General features: G+C 59.4%; 3 protein-coding genes and 1 pseudogene across 10 annotated transcripts in view; 3 read left to right on the top strand and 1 right to left on the bottom strand.

Moving 5' to 3' along the window:
* The window catches only part of OGDH (oxoglutarate dehydrogenase), a 32,593-nt gene extending 29,672 nt beyond the window's left edge, over positions 1-2,921 (top strand). For all 4 annotated transcript variants that reach the window (XM_061440924.1, XM_061440922.1, XM_061440925.1 and 1 more), the window contains 7 exons: positions 47-225; positions 398-469; positions 910-1,032; positions 1,541-1,613; positions 2,187-2,350; positions 2,427-2,581; positions 2,675-2,921. In XM_061440924.1, the coding sequence (XP_061296908.1) occupies positions 47-225; positions 398-469; positions 910-1,032; positions 1,541-1,613; positions 2,187-2,350; positions 2,427-2,581; positions 2,675-2,795 (887 nt within the window). In that variant the 3' untranslated portion in view covers positions 2,796-2,921. The remainder of the gene's footprint in view (positions 1-46; positions 226-397; positions 470-909; positions 1,033-1,540; positions 1,614-2,186; positions 2,351-2,426; positions 2,582-2,674) is intronic.
* Positions 2,922-3,616: 695 nt separating this feature from the next.
* Positions 3,617-9,758, top strand: ZMIZ2 (zinc finger MIZ-type containing 2). 5 transcript variants are annotated; one of them, XM_061440918.1, is made up of 18 exons: positions 3,617-3,726; positions 4,334-4,458; positions 4,535-4,649; positions 4,759-4,961; positions 5,048-5,240; positions 5,324-5,578; positions 5,663-5,836; positions 5,927-5,992; positions 6,069-6,240; positions 6,724-6,868; positions 7,183-7,393; positions 7,474-7,579; positions 7,739-7,896; positions 7,982-8,049; positions 8,134-8,202; positions 8,316-8,560; positions 8,640-8,815; positions 8,920-9,758. In XM_061440918.1, exons 2-18 carry the CDS (start codon positions 4,409-4,411, stop codon positions 9,361-9,363), a joined length of 2,850 nt encoding a protein of 949 aa, XP_061296902.1. In that variant the 5' UTR covers positions 3,617-3,726; positions 4,334-4,408; the 3' UTR covers positions 9,364-9,758. The 5 variants fall into 5 exon arrangements, with proteins under 5 accessions (XP_061296902.1, XP_061296903.1, XP_061296904.1 ...); XM_061440921.1 differs by lacking the exon at positions 3,617-3,726 and having other exon boundaries at positions 4,214-4,458; positions 8,920-9,138; positions 9,256-9,758; XM_061440919.1 differs by lacking the exon at positions 3,617-3,726 and having other exon boundaries at positions 4,207-4,458; positions 8,316-8,533.
* Positions 9,759-10,212: 454 nt separating this feature from the next.
* On the top strand, positions 10,213-12,246 carry PPIA (peptidylprolyl isomerase A). Its single transcript, XM_061440929.1, has 5 exons — positions 10,213-10,366; positions 11,219-11,249; positions 11,356-11,444; positions 11,645-11,817; positions 11,930-12,246. Exons 1-5 carry the CDS (start codon positions 10,298-10,300, stop codon positions 12,063-12,065), a joined length of 498 nt encoding a protein of 165 aa, XP_061296913.1. The 5' UTR covers positions 10,213-10,297; the 3' UTR covers positions 12,066-12,246.
* A 7,132-nt stretch (positions 12,247-19,378) lies between these two features.
* Positions 19,379-20,489, bottom strand: LOC133262049 (olfactory receptor 14C36-like; annotated as a pseudogene).
* Positions 20,490-21,318: the final 829 nt, after the last annotated feature.

The raw sequence follows: 21,318 nt of genomic DNA, 5'->3' as shown, positions 1-21,318 counted from the left end.
TAGGTGCTCCAGGAGGATAACCCCTTGCTTTTCTCCCATCCCTCAGGGTTCGAGCTGGGCTTCGCCATGGCCAGCCCCAATGCCCTGGTGCTTTGGGAAGCCCAGTTCGGGGACTTCCACAACACTGCTCAGTGCATAATTGACCAGTTCATCTGTCCTGGGCAAGCCAAGTGGGTCAGGCAGAATGGCATCGTCCTGCTGCTTCCCCACGGCATGGAGGGCATGGTAAGGACCCCCAGCTCGCGGGTACCCCAGGGTGCCACTGCCTGGCTGCACCAGATGCAGAGCCAAGGGCAGCAGTAGCAGGTAGCACTGTTTGCAGCGTGGCAGTGCCCGGCACCGGGGTTTAGCACCAGCCTTGCCTCCTGCTTACCTTGTCCCCTGCTGGTCCCTGCAGGGTCCTGAGCACTCCTCCGCCCGGCCAGAGCGATTCTTGCAGATGTGCAATGATGATCCCGATGTCTTCCCCGTGAGTGGCAACTGCGCTGAGCTCAGCCTCCTGCATCCTGGATCTGACTGCTGCCTTCAGCTGGGGAGGGGGGCAACGACACCTGGGTGGGCTCAGCATGGTGCTGTGGTCGGGTCGGGTGTAGCAGGAGGTGTGGGGTGCCCTGGGCTTGCACTGCAGCTGGGAGGGTTTGGGGAAAGGGGCTGAACCTGGTGCCCAGGCTGCACCTCCACCACACCTGGGGCTGCTGCACAGTTCAAGGCAGAGGTGGCCAGAGGGAGGCCTAGGAGCGGGTTGCCCCAAGATGAGAAGCACAGAACTGCAGCCCCTCCAAAGTCTCTTCAGAGGGGGTGAGGAGGGAGGGAGGGCTGGGTGCTGCTTTTCTCCCCACTGCTGGAGCTGCGAGGCCAAGATGCACCTTGTGTTTCCTGAAATCCCCTGAACTGTGCTCACCGAGGCAGAAACTGGATGACTTTGACGTGCGCCAGCTCTATGACTGCAACTGGATCGTTGTGAACTGCTCTACTCCTGCCAACTTCTTCCACGTCCTCCGGCGCCAGATTCTCCTGCCCTTCCGCAAACCGGTCAGTGCTGGCAGTCCCGTGTCCCTGCCCAGTCTGGGGGTAGCGATTGGGGTGGGCTTGTTCTTTTACCTCCTGGTGCAGCAAACATGGGCAGTTTGCCCCTGTCCGGGCCAAGGACCTCCTAGTGCTCAGGGCTGGCTTGGTACATGGCATGCAGCCAGCCAGCTCGTGCAGCCTGGGTGGCTGCCATCCTTTCTTGTGTTTCATGGCAGGGACAGAGACATTGGGGCAGTGGACATCAATAAATAACCCAGTCCAGCCACTTGCCCTCGGCTCTGGCCATGGGGCTGGCACATCCACAGCAGCACTTCAGCCGTTTCCCCAGGGGAAACACAGACTGGGAAAGCCGGTGCTATCAGAAACTGGTGCCCAGTCTGGGAGGGCACAGCAGCCGAGGGAGGAGCAAATCTCTTGTGGCTGCTCCTTGAGCTCAGGGGTGGGGAGGATGGGCAGGTTGGTATTTCTGGTGAGGCTGACCACCTCACTCTGCCTCTTCTCCCCACTCCAGCTGATAATCTTCACTCCAAAGTCTCTGCTGCGTCACCCCGAAGCTCGCTCCAGCTTCGATGACATGCTGCCAGGTACAAGCACTGCGGAGGTGTCCATTTCCCCCCCACCCCGTGCCACGGGATGAAGGGTGAAGGGCAGGAGCCAGCAGCCCTGGGTAAAGTCCGCCTGGCAGCAGCCTCTCTATGCCAAAGAGCAGCAAGTGAGGCTCATGCCACTGGCATGAGGGCACCGCAGACAGCCCATGCAGGAGCTCTGCGCCGGTGTGGCACCAGGCTGCCTTCCTCCTGTGCTCGCCCAGACGTGGTCAGGGTGTGCTGGCTGCTGACATCTACCCAGCAAATTGGAGCCACCCCTTGTTGGTGCCAAGTCCGGCACCCCAGGGTGACACAGCTCAGCTTCCCAGTGTTTGCCATGGTGCTTCTTCCTTCAACAGCTGCTTCCTACTGGAGCGATGCAGCTGGGATTTGGCAGCCCTGAGTCGTGATGGTTTGTACTGGGAGCTGGACCCAGTACTGGCTGGTCTGACCCTGCCTCTCTGCTTCGCTCGCTAAGGCTGGGGTCCCAAAGGGCCTGGTGCGGGATTTGGATGCCGGCACCCTGCCCTGTGCTGCTGTGGCTGATGGTGCCATCCTGTCCCTTGTCAGGCACCCACTTCCTCCGCGTCATCCCTGACAGCGGCCCAGCAGCGCAGAACCCCGAGCAGGTAAAGCGGGTGCTCTTCTGCACTGGCAAGGTCTACTACGACCTGACGCGCGAGCGCAAGGCCCGGCAGATGGAGGCCGATGTGGCCATCACCAGGGTGGAGCAGGTGAGCACAGTCCTGCAGACTGGGCATGCTGTGGCCATCGTGATACCACTGTGACGTTGCTCCGTGTCCCCCACAGCTCTCCCCGTTCCCCTTCGATCTTCTCCAGCGGGAAGCCGAGAAGTACCCAGCTGCTGAGCTGGTGTGGTGCCAGGAGGAGCACAAGAACCAGGGCTACTATGACTACGTCAAACCCCGGCTCCGCACCACCATTAACCGCGCCAAGCCTGTCTGGTAGGGGCTCGGGGGGAGTGGGGGTATGGCTGTGATGCTGGGGGGGAGCCTGAGGGGTCCAGACCCCCCTCATCCCCACTGTGTCCCCCGCAGGTATGCAGGGCGGGAGCCAGCAGCTGCCCCTGCCACCGGCAACAAGAAAACCCACCTGACGGAGCTGCAGCGGCTCCTGGACACGGCCTTCAACCTCGACGCCTTCAAGGACCTGTCCTAGGCGCCAGCCCGGCTGCCGCAGCATGCTCCTGTCTGTCTGACTGTCTGTCCATCTGTCTGTCCTTCGCTCGCCTCCCCCCAGCTCCTTAACTACAGACCTTGTCAAACCCCAACGCGAGCGCCTGGAGTCCTTGTCTGGCTCGTGTTGGGGCCGCCGTTATTGCAGCCGTGGCGGGTGGGACCCTCGGTTCCCTTCTCCGCGAAGGGGCTGCTCCAGAGCACATCGGGGCTGTCCAGCGCGGTGGGTCCAGTCTCCTCCCGTTTTCCCCGGCCCGGTGCTGGGAGTTAGATGGCTGCCGCGTGTGTCCGTCCCGCGAGCACTCTCTCTTGAGGCCGCTCTGCCTCCGGTGGGGTCCCGCGTGGAGGTGACGGGACTCGCGTTCGGCCTCCCTCGTAACCGCGGGGGTCTCCTTCAGCCGTGCGCGGGGGGGGGGGGGGGGGTGTGGGGGTGCAGTGCAGCGCACACTCGCGCACGGCACGGCTGGGTTCACACGCGTGTGCGAGCCCCGCTCGTGCGGGTGTCACGCGGGCGCGCTCTGGTGTCGCAGCCGCCTGTCACGGTGCCACGGGCGCTCCGCCCCGCGCGCTGCCGCATCCGCTCACGCACGACTCCCCCCCCCCCCCAGTGTCATCGCGCGGGGCCCCCCGTTCGGCGCTCGGCTGCCCGCGCCTGGCGGGGCGGGGCGGCGCGGGGCGGGCCGTGCATACTGATGCGCTCGCGGCCCCATTGTGCGCGGCGGCGGCGGCGGCGCGCGCCCGGCCCGGCCCGGCTCGGTTCGGTTCGGCCCGGCCCCGCCCCGCCCCGTTCCCTCCGCGCCGCCGCCGCCGCCGCCATGGAGCCGGGTTCGCGCGCGGGCTGAAAGTCCCGCGCAGCTTCCGCGCAGCCGCGCGCGCCCGGCGCCGCCAAAGGCCATTTTGGGCCGCTCGCGACGGTGAGTGCGGGCAGCGCCGGGCGGGTCCCTCCGCGCCGCGGCCGAAAATGGCCCCGCGCCCCCCTCCCTCGGTCCGCCGTGCCCGGGGGCGCCGGTTGCCATGGCAACGGCGTGGGAGGTCCCGGTACCACCGGGCCCGCGGCGGGGGGGGGGCGAGGGAGAGGCTGTCACGGCCTCTGCGCGGGTGGCACCTCCCGGGGGGCCGCGAAGGAACCGAAGGCGCCGGCGTGACCCGGGCTGGGCTGGGAATACCCCGGGAGGCTCCGGGCCGGGGGCGGGGGGCGATGCAGGGGAGGCCGCTTCCCCCCTCATCCTTCGGGGCTCGCCCCAGGAGTCCCCGCCGATTCCCCCGCCTGCAGCGTGCGGGGAAGCCCGCGGCGGGGGGGGGGGGGGGGAGGGGGCGGGCTGCGTCCGCGGGGGTTTTTGGGGGAAACCAGCACGGGGGGACGGACGGACGGGGGAGTTGCGGGGCGGGGCCCGTGCCGGCGGCTCCCGCTGCCAGCCCCGGGCAGGGCGCCAGGTCCCGGTGGTGCCGGGGAGTGGGGGGGACGTTACGCAGGCTCTGGGCTTCTCACCCCTCACCCACTGTTCCCTCTAACCCCCGCAGCCCCTGTGACGGTGACACCATCCAGCAGCTCCCGCCCCGGCCTCAGAAGACCCAGCCTGCACCCGACCTCCGCCGATGAACCCCATGAACCCCATGAAACCCTCCCTGCCGCCCGCGCCCCACGGGTGAGCTTGGCCCGGGTGCTCTGGCCCCTCCATCCCTCCCTCCATCCGCTTTTAATTAATTTGTTTTTACTTATAGTGATGGTTCATTTGCATATGAGGCTGTTCCTTGGCAACCGAGCACCAATCAGCCGGCGGGATCCCTCTCCGTGGTAACCACCGTCTGGGGTGTCAGCAACACCTCCCAAAGCCAGGTACCTACTGCATCCCCACTGCCCACACGGGGACACCCTAGAGATGGGCATGGCTGCCATGGCCTCACCTGCTACCCCAGCCTCATCTACTGCACCGTCCCCTGCCCAGGTTTTCGGCAACCCCATGGGTCCTGGGGGAAGCAGCTCCAGCACCCCGCTGCTGCCTGGTATGGCCGGCACCGGCTCAGGTATGAGCTCGCCGCCATTCCTGCCTCAGCAGCCCTTTGCTGAGGGGGCACCTGGGAAGGGCTACGTGCAGCCGGGCGTCTACAGCCGCAGCGCCTACCCTGGCGGGCCAGGCTTCGCTGCTGGGTAAGGCCATCTCTGCACTCCCCTGTCCTGGCACATGGCCACTGTGGGGCCGCTGCACGCCCCTTTCCTGCTTCTCTCTCCTCCAGCTACGCTGGCAGCCCTGGTGGCCCCGGTGGGATGGGGCTCCCCTCGCACGCCAGCCGGCCCCCCGCCGATTTCACCCAGGCAGCTGCTGCTGCTGCCGTGGCCGCCGCTGCTGCCACCGCCACAGCCACAGCTACAGCAACGGTGGCAGCACTGCAGGAGAAGCAGAGCCAGGAGCTGAGCCAGTACGGTGCGGTAAGAGCCCACCCGCAACAGAGCTGGGAAGCTGGCGGTGCCCCCCCCCACCTTGTTGTGACCCCCTCTTTTCACCACTGCAGATGGGTGCTGGGCAGCCCTTCAGCAGCCAGTTCCTGCCTCATGCCGGACCCCGTGGCCCTGCCGGCATGAGCCCGGCTAGCATGGCAGGTGTCATGGCTTCCTCTGGCATCTCCCCTGTGAGCATGAGCCCTGCACGGGCACCTGGTGCTAGTGTCCTTTATGGAGGGCAGCGGGTCCCCCAGCACAGTTACCCTGGTCCCACCCCGAGCCAGCAGCTCCCCCGCCAGGGCCTCAAGCGGGCGTACTCCAATGAGGTGAGCATACGTACTGGTGGGGCTATGGTGCGCCGGGACCTTTCTCCACAACTCCCCACTGGCACTGACCCCTCGGCCCCGCAGGGGTACCCGGCCCAGCAGTACCTCCAGGGTGGGCAGTATGCTGCAGCTGGGGCCCAGTATGCGCCCAGCGCCCCCCAGCCCTCTGCTCCGTCACCCTCCTACCCCGGCCACAGGCTGCAGCAGGGCATGAGCCAGTACCTCTCCGCCTCGGGCAGCGCTGGACCCTATTACAAGGTACCACAAGGAACACAGTGGATGCAGGGTGGGAGGCCGGGTGTCTGCCATCCCCTGGTGCCAGCCACCAGGACCTTGCTCTTCCCGCAGCCAGCTGACCAGTTCAACGGGCAGAATGCTGGCTTTGGCACCTACAGCCAGGCAGCCGTCAACGGGGTGAGTCCTGGCATCGGGTGGGGTGGGGGACTGTGCCGGCCCGGTCGGGCGCTGAGGGTGCGCGGTGCCTCCACAGCCGGGCCGGTCTATGCCGGGGTACCCCAGCTCGCCGCTGGCCGGGAACCCCACACCACCCATGACACCGGGCAGCGGCATGCCTCCCTATGTGTCCCCCGGTCAGGACGTCAAGTCACCCTTCCTGCCAGACATGAAGCCCAGCGTCACCTCCCTGCACCCGTCCCCCTCTGGTAGGTGCCGCTGGCGGGGAGGGAGGAGCGCTGCCTTGGGGTGGGATAGCCACATTGCAGAGACCCCCTGCCCCCAGGGCCATTGTGTGGGCCGCGCTGCCGCAGCAGCGGCATTGCCCCCTTAAGAGCAAGGTGCTGCAGGGAGGCATCTAAGGCAAAGGGAGGGGCTTCAGCGCAGGAGGCGTGTCCACTGCCAGGGGCTGCAGGCGGGGCCTCTAAGGCGCTGCCCAATGAGGGCTGAGTGAGGCGGTGCTCATCTTGCATAGGGGCGGGGCTATAGGTAGGGGGAGTGGCTTGTGAGAGGGGTGGGGCTTAATCGGGGCTGTGGTGGGCGGGGCTTCTGCCATATGGTGGGAGGAGCTTCCTGCATGGGGAAGCGTGGTCTCTGGGCGGGGCCTCTCGCAGGGTGGTTCGATAGGCAGTGGGCGGGGCTTGTGGGGGGCGTGGCCGGGTGCGGGATCCCGCTGACAGTGTCCCGGGTAGGGCCGGCGCCCGGCGAGGAGCTGCGGCTGACGTTCCCGGTGCGGGATGGCGTGGTGCTGGAGCCCTTCCGCCTGCAGCACAACCTGGCCGTCAGCAACCATGTCTTCCAGCTGCGCGACTCCGTCTACAAGACCCTCATGATGAGGTGTGAGCGGTGGGGCAGGCAAAGCACGGCATGATATGTGGCACCCAGCAGCACGGTGCTGCTTGGCACAGGGCTGCACAGAGCAGTGCCTCACGCCATGGCATGGTGCTGTGCGCCGTGGTGTGGTGGGGCAATGCGTAGATGGTACATGGTGTGGCTTGGCACAGTGTTGTATAGCAGCACAGCATGCAGCGGGGTACGGCATGGTGGTATTTGGCGTCGTCCAGTATGGTGTGGTGGTACCTGCTGTAGTGGCTTGTGTGTGGGCAAATCCCTGCCTACACCCCTGCCCACTCTCCTGCGTGTCCTGCCAGGCCTGACCTGGAGCTGCAGTTCAAGTGCTACCACCATGAGGACCGGCAGATGAACACCAACTGGCCAGCCTCTGTGCAGGTGAGCGTCAACGCCACCCCGCTCACTATTGAGCGCGGTGACAACAAGACCTCCCACAAGCCGCTCTACCTGAAGCACGTCTGCCAGCCTGGCAGGAACACCATCCAGATCACCGTCACCGCCTGCTGCTGTGTGAGTTGTTGGGGGGTGTTGTCCCTGTGACAGGGTGGGGGCCGCTGGCACCGCGGCTCAGCTCCTCTCTTTCTCTGCAGTCCCACCTCTTTGTCCTGCAGCTGGTGCACCGGCCCTCGGTGCGCTCAGTGCTGCAGGGTCTCATCAAGAAGCGCCTGCTCCCTGCTGAGCACTGCATCACCAAAAGTGAGTGCTGCAGCCAGCACCCTGGTGTTCTGGGTGGGCTGGGGGTGACACCCTGGTTGGGGGCTGCAGCTTGACGGGGGTGATGGGCACCACACGACAGTGCTGCCCCAATCGCGGCATCCGAGTTCTGACCCTCAGTGCCCCTCACTTCCCCCACAGTCAAGCGCAACTTCAGCAGCGGGACAATCCCTGGGACCCCGGGACCAAATGGCGAGGATGGTGTGGAGCAGACGGCCATCAAGGTGTCCCTCAAGTGTCCCATCACCTTCCGGAGGATTCAGCTCCCAGCCAGGGGCCATGACTGCCGGCACATACAGGTAGGGGTATCGGTGGCAGGGGGCTGGGGGGTGTCCCCCAGCCTGTGTTCCCCCTCTGCCAACTCAGCCGTTGCTCTCCCCCCAGTGCTTCGACCTGGAGTCCTACCTGCAGCTCAACTGTGAGAGGGGGACATGGCGGTGTCCTGTCTGCAAGTGAGTGGGGGCCCTGGTGGAGCCTTTGTTTCCCTGCCTGCTGGGGTGGTTCCCTCCCCTTACCTTGCCTCTCCCTGCCTGCAGTAAAACGGCTCTGCTGGAGGGGCTGGAGGTAGACCAGTATATGCTGGGCATCCTGATCTATATCCAGAAGTAAGTGTCGCCACTCCATCTGTCTGGATGGGGTGTCATGGTGCCAGACCTGGCAGCCATGTGGTCACCCTCTACCCCAGTCTGAGCCCTCCCCGCCATCCTGTTGTCACCAGCTCGGAGCACGAGGAGATCACAATCGACCCGACCTGCAGCTGGAAACCCGTCCCAGTTAAACCTGACATCCATGTCAAGGAGGAGCCAGAGGGGCCAGTGCTGAAGCGGTGCCGGACTCTCAGTCCCACGCACATGGTGCTGCCCAGCATCATGGAGATGATTGCGGCCCTGGGACCCAGCTCTGCACCCTTCCCGGCACTGCCGCCAACGCCGGCAGGTGCTGCTGCCGACTATGGTGCCCCAGGTATGGCAGGGCTAATAGAGAAAAGGGACAAACCCTATCTACATTGTTTGACCCTCAGTCAACTGCTTTCCTCCTGTAGGTTCCAGTTTTCCAGGACCTGGGGGCTTCCCAGAGCCATTCCCTCCTCCTGGCCCCCCAGGCACACCAACGCTGAGTGACTTCACACCGGGACCCCCCCCCATTTCCTACCAGTCCAACATCCCTGGTGGCCTCCTGGCCCCTGAGAAGCCCCCTGGACCCCCTCTCCCCACACAGGTCAGCTGGACTGCAGGTGGGGGTCTCCCCCCAGTCCCCCATAGAGGGACCAGGGGCTGTTCCTGTGGAGGGAGGGTCTCACAGCTGTGCTCTCCTCCCCGCAGCTGCCCCCACCGGGACGGATGGAGCCGTCCCACCCACCAGTGCAACCAGGACTGCACAACCCTGCTCCAGGCAGCCAGCCAGCACAGCCGCTGCACCACCGGAACGCACCGGCACGGCCTCCCCTGGGCCCCTCCCGCCCGGCACATGCCACCGACCTCTCCTTCCCCCCCGCGCCCGGCATGGCCGGGACGGGTGATGGGTCCGAGCCTGCCCTCGACGTGAGTACCCCAGGCGGGGTCGCTGGGGGTCCCGCTGCCGGTTTGGGACCCCGGCTGCCATGGGGCGGGTGGGGAGGAGCTGCGGGGGAGCCGGTCATCACACGCTTGCGCCCCCAGCTCCTGCCCGAGCTGACGAACCCTGATGAGCTGCTTTCCTACCTGGGCCCCCCCGACCTCCCCAGCAGCAGCAACGATGACCTCCTCTCCCTCTTCGAGAACAACTGAGCCAGCCTCACACCCCAGTATGGGACTGGGGGACAGTACTGGTGTGCCTCTGCCTGCCGCAGAGCCGGGACACTCCCTAACAAGGGGGCTTTCCTGGGAGAGATGTGATGGGATGGACGGAGGGATGGGCTCAGCCCTGCCAGAAGCACAAGGCTGTACATAGTGTAGAAACACTACTGCCCCCCCGTATTTAAAGGCAAGCGCGTCGTGCGGGCCCTCTATCAATGTGCATACGCCGCTTCCCCTTGTAACACGCCCTGGCGGGAGGGGGGTGTGCGGTGTGTGGGGCTCGGCCCCCGCAGCTGCCCCGCGCCCCCCCCCCCCCCCCTCCGCCGCCGCGCATCCTTGTACCGTCTCCGTATCGCTGCCTATTAAAGGATTTCGTTTTGGCGGGGCTCACGCGTGTCGCCGGGCTGGGAGCGGCCCCGCGCGGCCTCCTTCCTCCGTCCTGTCACCCCGCCGTGGGGCTGCCCCACATCTACCCCGGGCCGGGGGATCCCGAGGGGAAGGATGGGCTGCGTCCCGTGCCCAACACAGTGGTCATTGCGGGAGGCCGCCTGGGATGGAGCCCGCAGCTCCCGGTCCCGCACCGCGGCCCTGCCCCCGTCAGCCCCACCGCGGCGGCGCTTTCCCCGCCACCCCGTGCCTGCACTGCGCATGCGCGCCCCGCCCTAACCCGCCGCGGACCCGCGCGTCCCGCGCCCCCTCTACCCCCCCTCCTCATTTTAACGTGCGATGGCTGATTGGTCAGCGGCCCCGCCGCTCCGCCAGAGCTCCAGTGGCTATTGGCCTGCTCTTCAGGGAGGGGCGGGCTCTCCCCTGGCCCTATATAAGGGGCGGCGGGGAGGTGCGCTCCTTCTGCTGCGCCGCGCCGCGCCCGCCGTGTGGAGTCGCCGCCGCCGCTGCCGCCGCCGCCGCCCCTCTCAGCCCCGCCATGGCCAACCCCGTCGTGTTCTTCGACATCGCCGCCAACGGCGAGCCCTTGGGCCGCGTCACCTTCGAGGTGGGGGCGGGCAGCAGCGCTGCTCCCCGCGCGGGGTGGGGGGGGGGGCACCGCGCTGCCTCCATGTGGCTGCGGCCCCGAGGGGAACAAAGGCCTCGGCTGGGGAGCGGCGGCGGGTGCGAGCCCCGTTACCGCCGTGCCCGCGCTGGGGCTGCTGCGCTCCGCTCCGCCCCGGGGGAGGCTCGGGTGGGGTAAGAGGGAGGGAAAGGCGGCGGCGTTTCCCCCGTTGCGGGATCGGGGCCGCGCTGCCCGCGCCGCCATTTTGTGCCAGTTCCCCCCGCGTCGGGGCCGCGCTCGGCGGCTGCCCTGGGGCGCAGCGCAACGAAGCCGCTCCCCGACGATGCTCCGGGGCGGCGGCCGCGGCGCTGTCGCTGCCAAAGGGAAGCATTTGTCGCCCCGCGGAGCCGCAGCCTGGGTGAGGCATCTCTGGCACGGGCGCACCGCGCTCCGGAGCCGCTGCGGCTGCTGCGGTGCGCGCTCCTGCACGGCTGCGCCTCGGGATCCTCCCGGAGGGGTCGGGAGCGTGCACCCCGCGGAGCCTGGAGCCGGAAAGGCTTTTAATTCATCCCCATTGGGCAGGGTGGACGATGCCCTCCGTGCTCGTGAGAGACGTGTGGCATAGTTCACCTCGTTCGGATGCCAAGTCTGTTAGTTCAGAGTTTCCAGATGCTTCCAGATGAAAGCCACGAGGTGGGGAGTGCTCTGCAGCTGCAGGCACGGTTGGGATCCATCTCCTGGACGAAGCCCCTGGCCTCAGAGAGGCAGGGGATCCCCACGGCTTGGGATGCCCCCTGGGGAGCAGGCGGCTGGTCTTCACCTCAACCTGACTTTGACACTCTCTTCTCTTTGCAGCTGTTTGCAGACAAGGTCCCTAAGACAGCAGGTAGGTGAAGTGGTATTGGCAATGCTGCAGCTGCACCAAACTCTAATGTTATCCCCAGTTATGGACAAAATGAGCAGCTCATGGTGCTTTTCCTCTTCCTTTGCAGAGAACTTCCGTGCCCTGAGCACTGGTGAGAAGGGATTTGGCTACAAGGGGTCCTGCTTCCACAGAATCATTCCTGGGTTCATGTGCCAGGTGCGTGGTGCTCTCACTGCAGCAGGGAGGTGGGTGGGTGGGTGGGTGAGGAGATCGGGTGCTTGCGTGGGTTTTGGAGTTTGGTGTTGGCAGGTTTGGGGTGGGAGGGCAGCTCTGCCTCCTGCCTGCAGCCTCTGGGGGGCCTCAGCCTGGTTTGAGAGTTTTCTGCACCTATGACCTGAAATGTTGCCTCTTTGCAGGGTGGTGACTTCACGCGCCACAATGGCACTGGTGGCAAATCCATCTATGGGGAGAAGTTTGCTGATGAGAACTTCATCCTGAAGCACACAGGCCCTGGTATCCTTTCCATGGCCAATGCTGGCCCCAACACGAATGGGTCCCAGTTCTTCATCTGCACTGCCAAGACCGAATGGTAAGTCAGGGGACCCCAGCACCCAGCTGGGCAGGGAGATGGCATATGAGGCCTGGTGCTGAGGTCCCTGTGTGGAGACTGCAGGTGCCAGTTGTGACCTGTTCTTCTGCAGGTTGGATGGCAAACATGTTGTCTTCGGCTGTGTCAAGGAGGGGATGAATGTGGTGGAGGCCATGGAGCGCTGTGGCTCCAAAGATGGCAAAACAAGCAAGAAGATCACCATTACCGACTGCGGGCAGCTCTCGTAAACCTTCCTCTTAACGACTGACCATTCCTTTGGCAGCCTGGATGCTGTTCCCTGCTGCAGCTCACCCTGTCCCACCCCACTCCTGACTTACTGCGTTTCTACTGGGTCTCAGCCTAATGTGTGCATGGTCCAGCTGAGTTGCAGTTACCTTTCTGAGTCTAAATAAAACGAGTTAAACCACAGTGGTGCCCTTCTCTCCTCCTTGCGGGGGTGGGGAGTGTGGGGATGGTGGAGGGGGAAATGCTGGGGGAGGTATGAAGACAACTTGCAGTGTGGTCCTCAGTAGGGTCTGGGGTGAACAGATGCAGGCAGCTGGTCCTGGCACAGATGTGTTTCTTGGGGGCTTCTGAGCAAGTAGGGAAGGGACCCTCCCACCCTTCTCCATGGATTGCCAGGGCTGCGCTGCAGCTGTGGGGCTGCAGCAACACCCCTCTGACATGGTGGGATGATGCCCTCTGCCCTGAGTGCCCTGTGGATCAGTGTCAGTAGGAGGCATAGGGGATTGGTGGTCTGGGCTGTGCTGGGAGTGTAAAGGAGGATGCAAGTGCTCCCAGTTTAAGCAGTGCAGTTAGTGGGGAGCTCTGGGGGATCCTAGTGGATCTAGTTTGGGGGTGCCCAGCTCTGTTCAGGGTTCTGGTTTGGGGTGGTTCCTATTTCAAGGGTGCCCAGCTCTAGGACCATCCTAGTGCTTCCAGTTTGAGAGTGATTGGGCGGGAGTGTTCTCCAGCACGCCATGGGCTGCACCACAGCCTGCCTGCACCTTCATGCGTTGGGAGCTGCACCCTGCTGCCTGCATTACCCTGTTACATTGCATAATGGGGTCTGTTTGGAGCTGGGCTTTGGTTTGAATGAGAGTGAGGTGTCTTGAGTGAGCGCTGGGCCGGGTGAGCAACAGCTGCAGCTTTCTGTCGTGGCACCTTCTGTGGAGCAGCCTGAGGTGGGTGTGCAGTGTGCACCTGAGCTCTTCAGAGAGCCTTAAAATGGTTTGGGTTGGACCTTTTAAGGTTGCTTGGTCTAAACCCCTGCCACAGGCAGGAACACCTTTTACTGGAGCAGCTTGCTGCAAGCCCCCGTGTCCAACCTGGCCTTGAACACTGCCAGGGATGGGGCAGCCACAGCTTCTTTGGGCACCCTGTGCCAGCGCCTCAGCACCCTCACAGGGAAGAATTTCTTACTTATCTCTAACCTGAACTTCCCATTTCAGTTTGAACCCATCACCCCTTGTCCCATCACTCCAGTCCCTGATGAAGAGCCCCTCTCCTGCATCCTTGTAGCCCCCTTCACACACTGGAAGCTGCTCTGAGGTCTCCATGCAGCTTCTCTTCTCCAGGCTGAACCGCTCCAATGTTCTCAGCCTGGCTCCATGCGGGAGCTGCTCCAGCCCCTGAGCATCCTCATGGCCTCCTCTGGACTTGCTCCACCAGCTCCATGTCCTTCTTATGTTGGGGACCCCAGCACTGCACACAGGGCTGCAGGGGGGGTCTCCCCAGAGCCCAGCAGAGGGGCAGGATCCCCTCCCTGAGCTGCTGCTCACGCTCTGGGGGTGCAGCCCAGCACTAGGGGGGTTCTGGGCTCAAGCGCACACTGAAGCTGGGTCATGGGGAGCTTCTCACACAACACCTCCAAGTCCTTCTCAGGCTGCTCTCAGTCCTCCACCCAACTTGTGTCTGTGCCTGGGATTGCCCTGACCCAGGGGCAGGACCTTGCCTTGGACTTGTTGAACCTTTTAAGTTGAACCTGGAGAGGTCCCACCTCTCCAGCCTGTCCAGGTCCCTCTGGATCCCATCCCTTCACTCCAGTGTGTCATGGCACCACACAGCTCAGTGTCAGCACAAACTTGCTGAGGGTGCTCAATCCAGCTGTCCATGTCACCGACAAAGAAATTGAACAGGATTGATCCCAACACCAACCCCAAGGAACCCCGCTTGTCACCGTTCTCCAGGTGGACATTGAGCTGCTGACTGTAACTCTGCATGCGGCCATCCAGTCAATTGGAGCATCATTCCCCACCAGTACTCCTAAGTCCTGGCACCACCGGGGGTGTGGGGGGTGTGTGGGGGGTGTGCCCTGACCCAGATGCAGCACCTTGCACTTGGCCTTGTTGAACCTCATGAGGTTCCTAAGCAAGCTTGGGTCCTTCTGGATGTCATCCCATCCCGTCCCTCAGCCACACCACCCAGCTTGGTGTCCTCTCCACATGTCCTGAGAGTGCAAGCGATTCCACTGTGTGGCTGATGAAAATATTAAGCAGTGCAGGTCCCAGTGCAGAGCCCCTGAGGGATACCACTCAACATTGATTTCCATCCAGACATTGGGCTGTTGACTACTACCCTCTGGAGTCCATGGCTGTCCAGCAAATTCCTTACCCACCGAACAGTCCATCCCTCAAATCTGTATCTCTCCAATTTAGAGAAGAGGCTGGTTTGTGTCAAAGGCCAGTCCAGATGATAGATGATATCCATAGCTCTTCCCTTGTCCTCTGATGTAGTCACTCTGTCATAGAAGGCCACTAATTTGGTCAGGCAAGAACTGCCCTTGGTGATGCTGGCTTCTTGGATCACCTCCCTGTCCTCCATGTGCCTTAGCATAACTTCTAGGAGGATCTGTTCAATGACCTTCCTGGTCACAGAGGTGAGGCTGACAGTTGAGCTGCTCCCAGGGCCCTGATTCCAACCCTTTTTAAAAAGGGGTGCAAGGTTTCCTATTTCCAGCCACAATGGACTTCACCTGATGCCAGGACTTTTCATATAGCACACACAGGCACTTTACAACTACATCAGCCAATCCCCTGAGGACCCTGGCATGTGTTTTGTAAGGTCCCATGGACTTAGGCATGTTCAGGTTCCTCACGTGTTCTAGAACCCCATGTTCTCTTATAGGGGAGTTTGCTACCCCACTTTGCTACCCCAGCGTTCTGAGAGGTGTGTTAAGACTGAGGTAAAAAAGCTATTGAGTAGCTCAACCTTCTCCTTGTCTGCTGTGACCAGCCAAGAAGCTCTAGCAAAGTTCAGGGTGCTTCCACAGGGAAGGTGATGCCCAGCACCAGCTTTCTGCCCTGGCACCTTTGCTGTGGGAGCAGGGGCTGGATGTTTCACTTTGGGAGCTGGGCTCTGGGAGACGCAACAGAGTTTGAAAGACGATTCAAAGTCTGAAAGCACAAAGCCTCAGTATTTGAACTGTTAGAGTGCTTGCCAGGGGAAGCCGAGGTCCAGCAACAGCTTTCTGTCCTGGCACCTTGTTTCCAGTTCTGCGCTGCCGTGAGGCAGCGCAGGGGAAAGCCTGTGGGTGTTGCACTGGGTCAGCGTGGCAGAAAGTCTTGAAGCACAGGGGCGAGGGAGATGAGGGTGTGTTCTCGACCCCCTCAATGTTTTCTCCTTCTCCATATCTCAGTGGCATCACAGGAGACCCCTCCTTTCTACATCTCCCGCATCACGGAGCTCAAGCTCCAGGCTGGGGGTCACACAGGGAAAGAGACAGGAAGAAGAAGAGACAAAGAGGGTATCATGTGAAAGGAGGAGATATTTTTTGGTCCCTAGTGTTTGATCTATCCATCAGCGCCCCAGGAAAGCCAAGACCTGTGTGCCCGACCAGTCTGTCAGCGTCTTGTTATAGGGACCCTTCACTGAAGAGTCTTGCTGGGTCGGAGGAAGATTCCACTGCCTTGGTCATGGAAATGTGCCAACAGCATCAGGGGGAACCCACAGCTGCTCTGCCCACTTCATTCAAATGTGTTACCTGCTCCCGGTGGCTGCTGGTGCCCACAAAGGACCAACGCTGACGGTTTACAGAATAACACTATTAAAATCAAATCCTGACAAATTAAGGTTTGTGATTGCTGCTGACTGTCTGTAAAAACAAGCTTGAAGCTACAAACAACCCAACTATAATCACTAGTAGCAGCTGCCATGAGTTAGTTATGGAGCTCACACAAGGTCAGGTTCTTACCCAATAGGCATCCCTATGGGGGAGAAGACAGGGTCAGACAGTTGACTGATCCCAGAATTTAGGATGGAGTCTTCCCTGTCTCCCCCCACCCTTCACTTTTATGCTGTTTTTCCCTCTCAGGTGCAGCTTCAGTGACTCCAGTCACACATTCTTTTATTATTGATTGGTGTAAAATTCTCTCCTCATTCAAAGATGTAGCTGCTAACAAATATAAAGTGCTTCAGCAATCATCTCAGGTCTTCATGCTGTAATAGTCTTCCTATCAAGGTGTAACTCATTCCAGCAGGGGTAGGCTGCAGGTCTTGGATCAGTGCATAGTTAGGTTGTAGCAACTGATAAGATGCAACGGAGCTGAATAAGTAAAATCACATCCTATAACCTCAACAAAATTACAAACACCAGTATTAGAATGGTTACTTGTATCTACAGTGAGGTTATCCACACATCTAAAGTCACAAAAAGTTCTCATGCAGGCACATCCTTTTCCAGTGTAGAGTACAGTTTCCGAGTTGTCATGAGGATGTATTTTGAAATAGCAGACATTCTGGTCAGAGTCAAGACAAATGTCTTGAGCTTTGGTGGCATTACTATAACAAATGAACCCCTTTTGCTCTCGCACAACGCATGCATCAACATCAACAGTTTGCCATTTATTTCTATCCTTCCAGGCTCATACTGTCTGATCCAGGGGATAGAATATAGTCCTGTTACGGTTTAATCCTAACTCAATGATTGACTATACTGCACATACCAAAGCATTGAGTATAGTCAAAACAAAAGCTTGGCTGTGCTGTTGTTAGGGTCATAGGTAAAACTGACTAAATATCACCAGGACTGGAATTTCTTTTCAAATTCAGTTGTGTTATCCCAGATCACTTTCAGATCTCAGTGGGTAAGGTACCTTCTTCACCTTCTCTTATGACTGCAGCTGACATTGATTGCATCCATAGTTGAGCCTGGATACAACTGAGAGCTAGAGAAACACTGTTTTGTACTACACTAGGTGCATCTATGATCACCTGATGGTCTTTTTAATTCTTTTCTGCCCATTGAGGCAATATATCTGAAAGAAGCCATTAGTTCATTCTCAGAGCCAAAGGGGAAGATCATAGCAGATGTCTCAAATTGCTCAAATCATTGGTTGTTGTGGTTAGTGTGTTAATTAATACCTCAGAGTCTGTACTATTTAAAACTCCAAATCCTGCTCCCAGAATTCCAGTCACAACTCTTTTTGCTCCCTTTTGAGAAAATAAGGTTCTTTTACACACCCGTGTTGTCCATCCTGCATAAGAAGTTCCCCAAAATGATGAACAAGCTGATTGGATTGCATTGACAATTCCAGTCGTTTGAGGCACCATGATGAATTAAATAACATTTGCTGTGAATCTGTGTTTTTGACTAAAATAGGGGCCAATGTTATGGATGTGAGGAGACATTATAAGCATTGGATAAGATATGCCAGCACTCATGTTTAAAAGGGCAGGTGTGTATGTTGTTTTTCCCTTCAGCATAGTTTACAACACCCTCTCCCTTGACATAGCTTGCTACAGCATGTAAGACTGTTGTCATGCATTCAGTATTGTTTCAAATTCGGCATCCTATCGAAATGACGTCTCTTTTCATTCCCTTTAGAGTTGGAATGTGTTGATTCCTGTCATCATTTGTGATGGAAAGTTTAGGTTGGAGATAAGGAAGAAGTTATTCCCTGTGAGGGTGGTGAGGCACTGGAATGGGTTGCCCAGGGAAGTTGTGAATGCTCCATCCCTGACGGTGTTCAAGGCCAGATTGGACAGAGCCTTGGGTGAGATGGTTTAGTGTGAGGTGTCCCTGCCCATGGCAGGGGGGGTTGGAACTGGATGATCTTAAGGTCCTTTCCAACCCAAACTGATCCACTCTTGCCTATAAAAGAGGATGTTGTTGTGCAGTGCTACCGCAGACAAGTTTAGGCCAGGCATAGGTACATTTGGAAACACATATTCTTCTATCCATGGCCACCCCGTCATACCCAAATTCCACAATTTGCATTTTACACTTAGGAAATCAAATGATAGCTCTGCACCCCCTGTGTAAAATCAAAATACAAGCATGGGTCATGTAAAAGTAAAATTGTACCAACAATGCAATTTGAATGCCTGCTGACAGGATTTCTCATTGTTACTTGCTTTAGTAACGTCAGTACAACACATTCTAATGTCAGTGGGCTTTCTGTGAGCAGACTCACTGATTGCTCGGACTTCTGTTTTTATTTTTTCTCCAGGCATTGCTTGGAGTGCCAATATTTCAGAAGTGTCACGGTTGTCATGCATGATGTTAATTCCCATTCCATCATGGTTTTTTTTCCATTCCTACTCATTTGTGAGATATAATTCATCTTTATGTACAACCACAACAGCAAGATTCAGGTTGGCCTTACTTGCAGATGGCATCCTAACACTTCCTGTATGTTTAACATAAGCTTGGGACCATGGCCGTGATGTGTCCTTTTGATTACAATCCAAGGGGAATTGTGTTGTCAACACAAGGGGCCAGATTCCCCCTGGCCCTGGGGAGCCCTCACTGCTCACCAATGACCTGTGCTGTGTCTGCTGTGCTGTGGAAGGGCCCCAGTGTGAGAGAGGAGGGTTGGTGCTCCTCCTCTCACACACTGCTATGGAGGCAGAAGTGAAGCAGGCACTCTGCCTGCTCCAGGAGCACCTGACCACTGTTCTGCAGAGCCAGAAAGGTGCAAGGAGCTTCTGCTGTTCTGTGTAGGTGTGCAGTGGAGAGTTCACAGAGACAGACTGGCCGAGGTTGAAAGTGAGCTCTAGAGATCATCTGGTCTGGTCCAATGCCCCTGTGCAAGCAGGGTCACCCAGTCCATTGCTCAGGACTGCAACCTGAAAGGGTGAGGGAAAGGGGTGCCAGTGCAGGAGCCAGCAGAGTCTGTGCAGAGCCCTGCACAACTGGCAGTCAGCAAAGAGCTGCTGCAGCAGAGGGTATGTGTGGAGCAGCTCCTGGTCCATGGCACCTGGGGCTGCAGACACTGAGCCCCTGCTCTCCTTTCCACATGCAGGACGAGGAACGTGAGGCTCTCTGCAATGCCGCACAGGAGCTCTGCAGTCAGGCTGGGGATCTCTCCTCTGGCCATGCCTCGGAGCTGTGGTGCCTGGGGCTGCGAGCTTTGAAGGGACCTCTCGGAATTGTCTGGTCGTGTCCAGCCTCCCGGCTGAAGGAGGCTCACTGCGTGCCGGTTGCCCAGTGGCTGCAGGCACAAGGGTGAATGGTTTTGTCGTGCCCTGCCTTGCCCCACCCAACCCTGCATTGTCTTGTCACGCCTTGACTTGCACGACCCCGCTGAGGACATATCACAGAGAAGAAGTTGCTGCAGGATTATTTATTTCCCTTAAATACAATGAGGAACCCCCCCCAGTTGACACAAAATTTGTGGATCACAGGACAGGCAGATACTGAAGTAGCAGGGGATGAAAACTGACGTGTCTTTGTAGACAAAAACATCACAAGTGCAAAAGCAGCAAAGACATATGTGGCCTGCCATGACCTACACTGGGAGCCCTTTGCAGAGGACAGCAGGCAGTGTATGGCTGCTGAAACACATCCAGGCACCAGCTTCCTCAGAGCATCCTTGAGCTCCTGGTTCCTCAGGCTGTAGATGAGAGGGTTCACTGCTGGAGACAACACTGAGTACAGCACCACCATAAACAGATCTAGGGGTGGGGAGGAGACGGAAGGGGACTTCAGGTAGGCAAATGCTGCAATGCTGACAAGCAGGGAGAGCACGGCCAGGTGAGGGAAGCACATGGAAAAGGGTTTGTGTCGTCCCTGCCCAGAGGGGATCCTCAGCACAGCCCTGAAGACCTGCACACAGGACCCCACAATGAACACAAAACACCCACATGATAAACAGGCACCGACCACAAGAAGCCCAACTTCCCTGAGGTAGGAATGTGAGCAGGAGAGCTTGAGGATCTGGGGGATTTCAGAGAAGAACTGCTCCACAGCATTGCCTTGGCAGAGGGTAGCGAAAATATATTGGCTGTGTGCAGCACAGCAGTGAGAAACCCAGTGCCCCGGGCAGCAGCTGCCATGTGGACACAAGCTCTGCTCCCCGGGAGGGTCCCTTAGTACAGGGCTCGCAGATGGCCAGGTAGTGGTTGTAGGATGTGACAGTGAGGAGAGAAAACTCTGCTCCAAACAAGAAGAATGTAAGACCTGGACAGCACACCCAGACAGCAAATGGCTCCGTTGTCCCAGAGGGGATTGGCGATGGATGTGGGAAGATGCAGCCCAGGGAGAGGTTGAGGAGGAAGAAGTACCTGGGGGTGTGGAGGTGCTGGTTGCAGGCTGTGCTGGTGATGATGAGGCCGTTGCCCAGGAGCACAGGCAGCAAGATGCCCAGGAAGAGCCAGAAGTGCCAGAGCTGCAGATCCCGGGTGGCTGCAAATGGGAGGAGGAGCTGGGTGATGGAGCTGCCATTGGGCATTTTCTGCCTCTTGTTAGGGAGCACTGCTGAAGGAGGAACAGGCAGTGACAAGATAGAACAGACTTCTCAGAGCAGAATCCATCAATTTTCTGCCACCCCCCAAGTTCAAATCCATTTTCCTGTTCCTGGTGCTGGTGGCTGAGTGTGCTGGCAGAAGCACTGTGGTTCCCAAGGAACCAGCTCTGCGCTGCTGCAGGGGTTCACGAAGCTGCTCTGTGAAAGCTCCAACATTCACTGCGGATGTCACATGTAAGTAAAATTTCAGTGTCTGCACTCCTGACTCTGAACACCCATGGGCTGTGGAGGAGAGGCTCTGCATGCCTTTATCAGAATTTTATCTGGTTATCTGGGTTTGGGCTTTTTTTTGGTGGTGGTGTTTTTTTTTTTTTTTCCCCTTCCCTACATTCATATCTGACAAACTCTTTTTTCAGATTTAGGATTCTAATTTTTGTCACTGAAATGTGAAGAGTCTCAGGACAGATAAAAGGGCTTTGCTGTTTTTGCTTCAGTGCAAAGTTAGGAGAACAGCAGAAGAATGTGTGCAAAGGACTCTTGAGTGCAGAGTGCCAAACCTCAAGGTAAGGTTCCACACTCCTGAGGACCCTATGGGAGAGCTGTCCCGGTCTGGCAATCCACCCTCGCTTTACCACCTAAAACTCCCATCTACGCCCTGTCTCTCTGGTGCCCGCACTTGGCTGTCCTGGTGCATGGCTCACAGAGTGCGAATGCCCAGCCCCTGCTCCACAGCGGAAGAGCCCAGATAGAAAGCCGGTGCTGGGCCTCACCTACACAGGGTGAGCGCTGCAACAGTGCCACCTACATGGCAGTT

The sequence above is a fragment of the Pezoporus flaviventris genome, unplaced genomic scaffold (assembly GCF_033815535.1).
Source record: "Pezoporus flaviventris isolate CSIRO_AGI_PZ_B2104156 unplaced genomic scaffold, CSIRO_AGI_Pfla_v1 ptg000184l, whole genome shotgun sequence".
In the NCBI taxonomy this organism is placed as follows: Eukaryota; Metazoa; Chordata; class Aves; order Psittaciformes; family Psittacidae; genus Pezoporus; species Pezoporus flaviventris.
The sequence above is the reverse complement of the archived record's forward strand: the minus strand, read 5'-3'. Positions and strand labels throughout refer to the sequence as shown.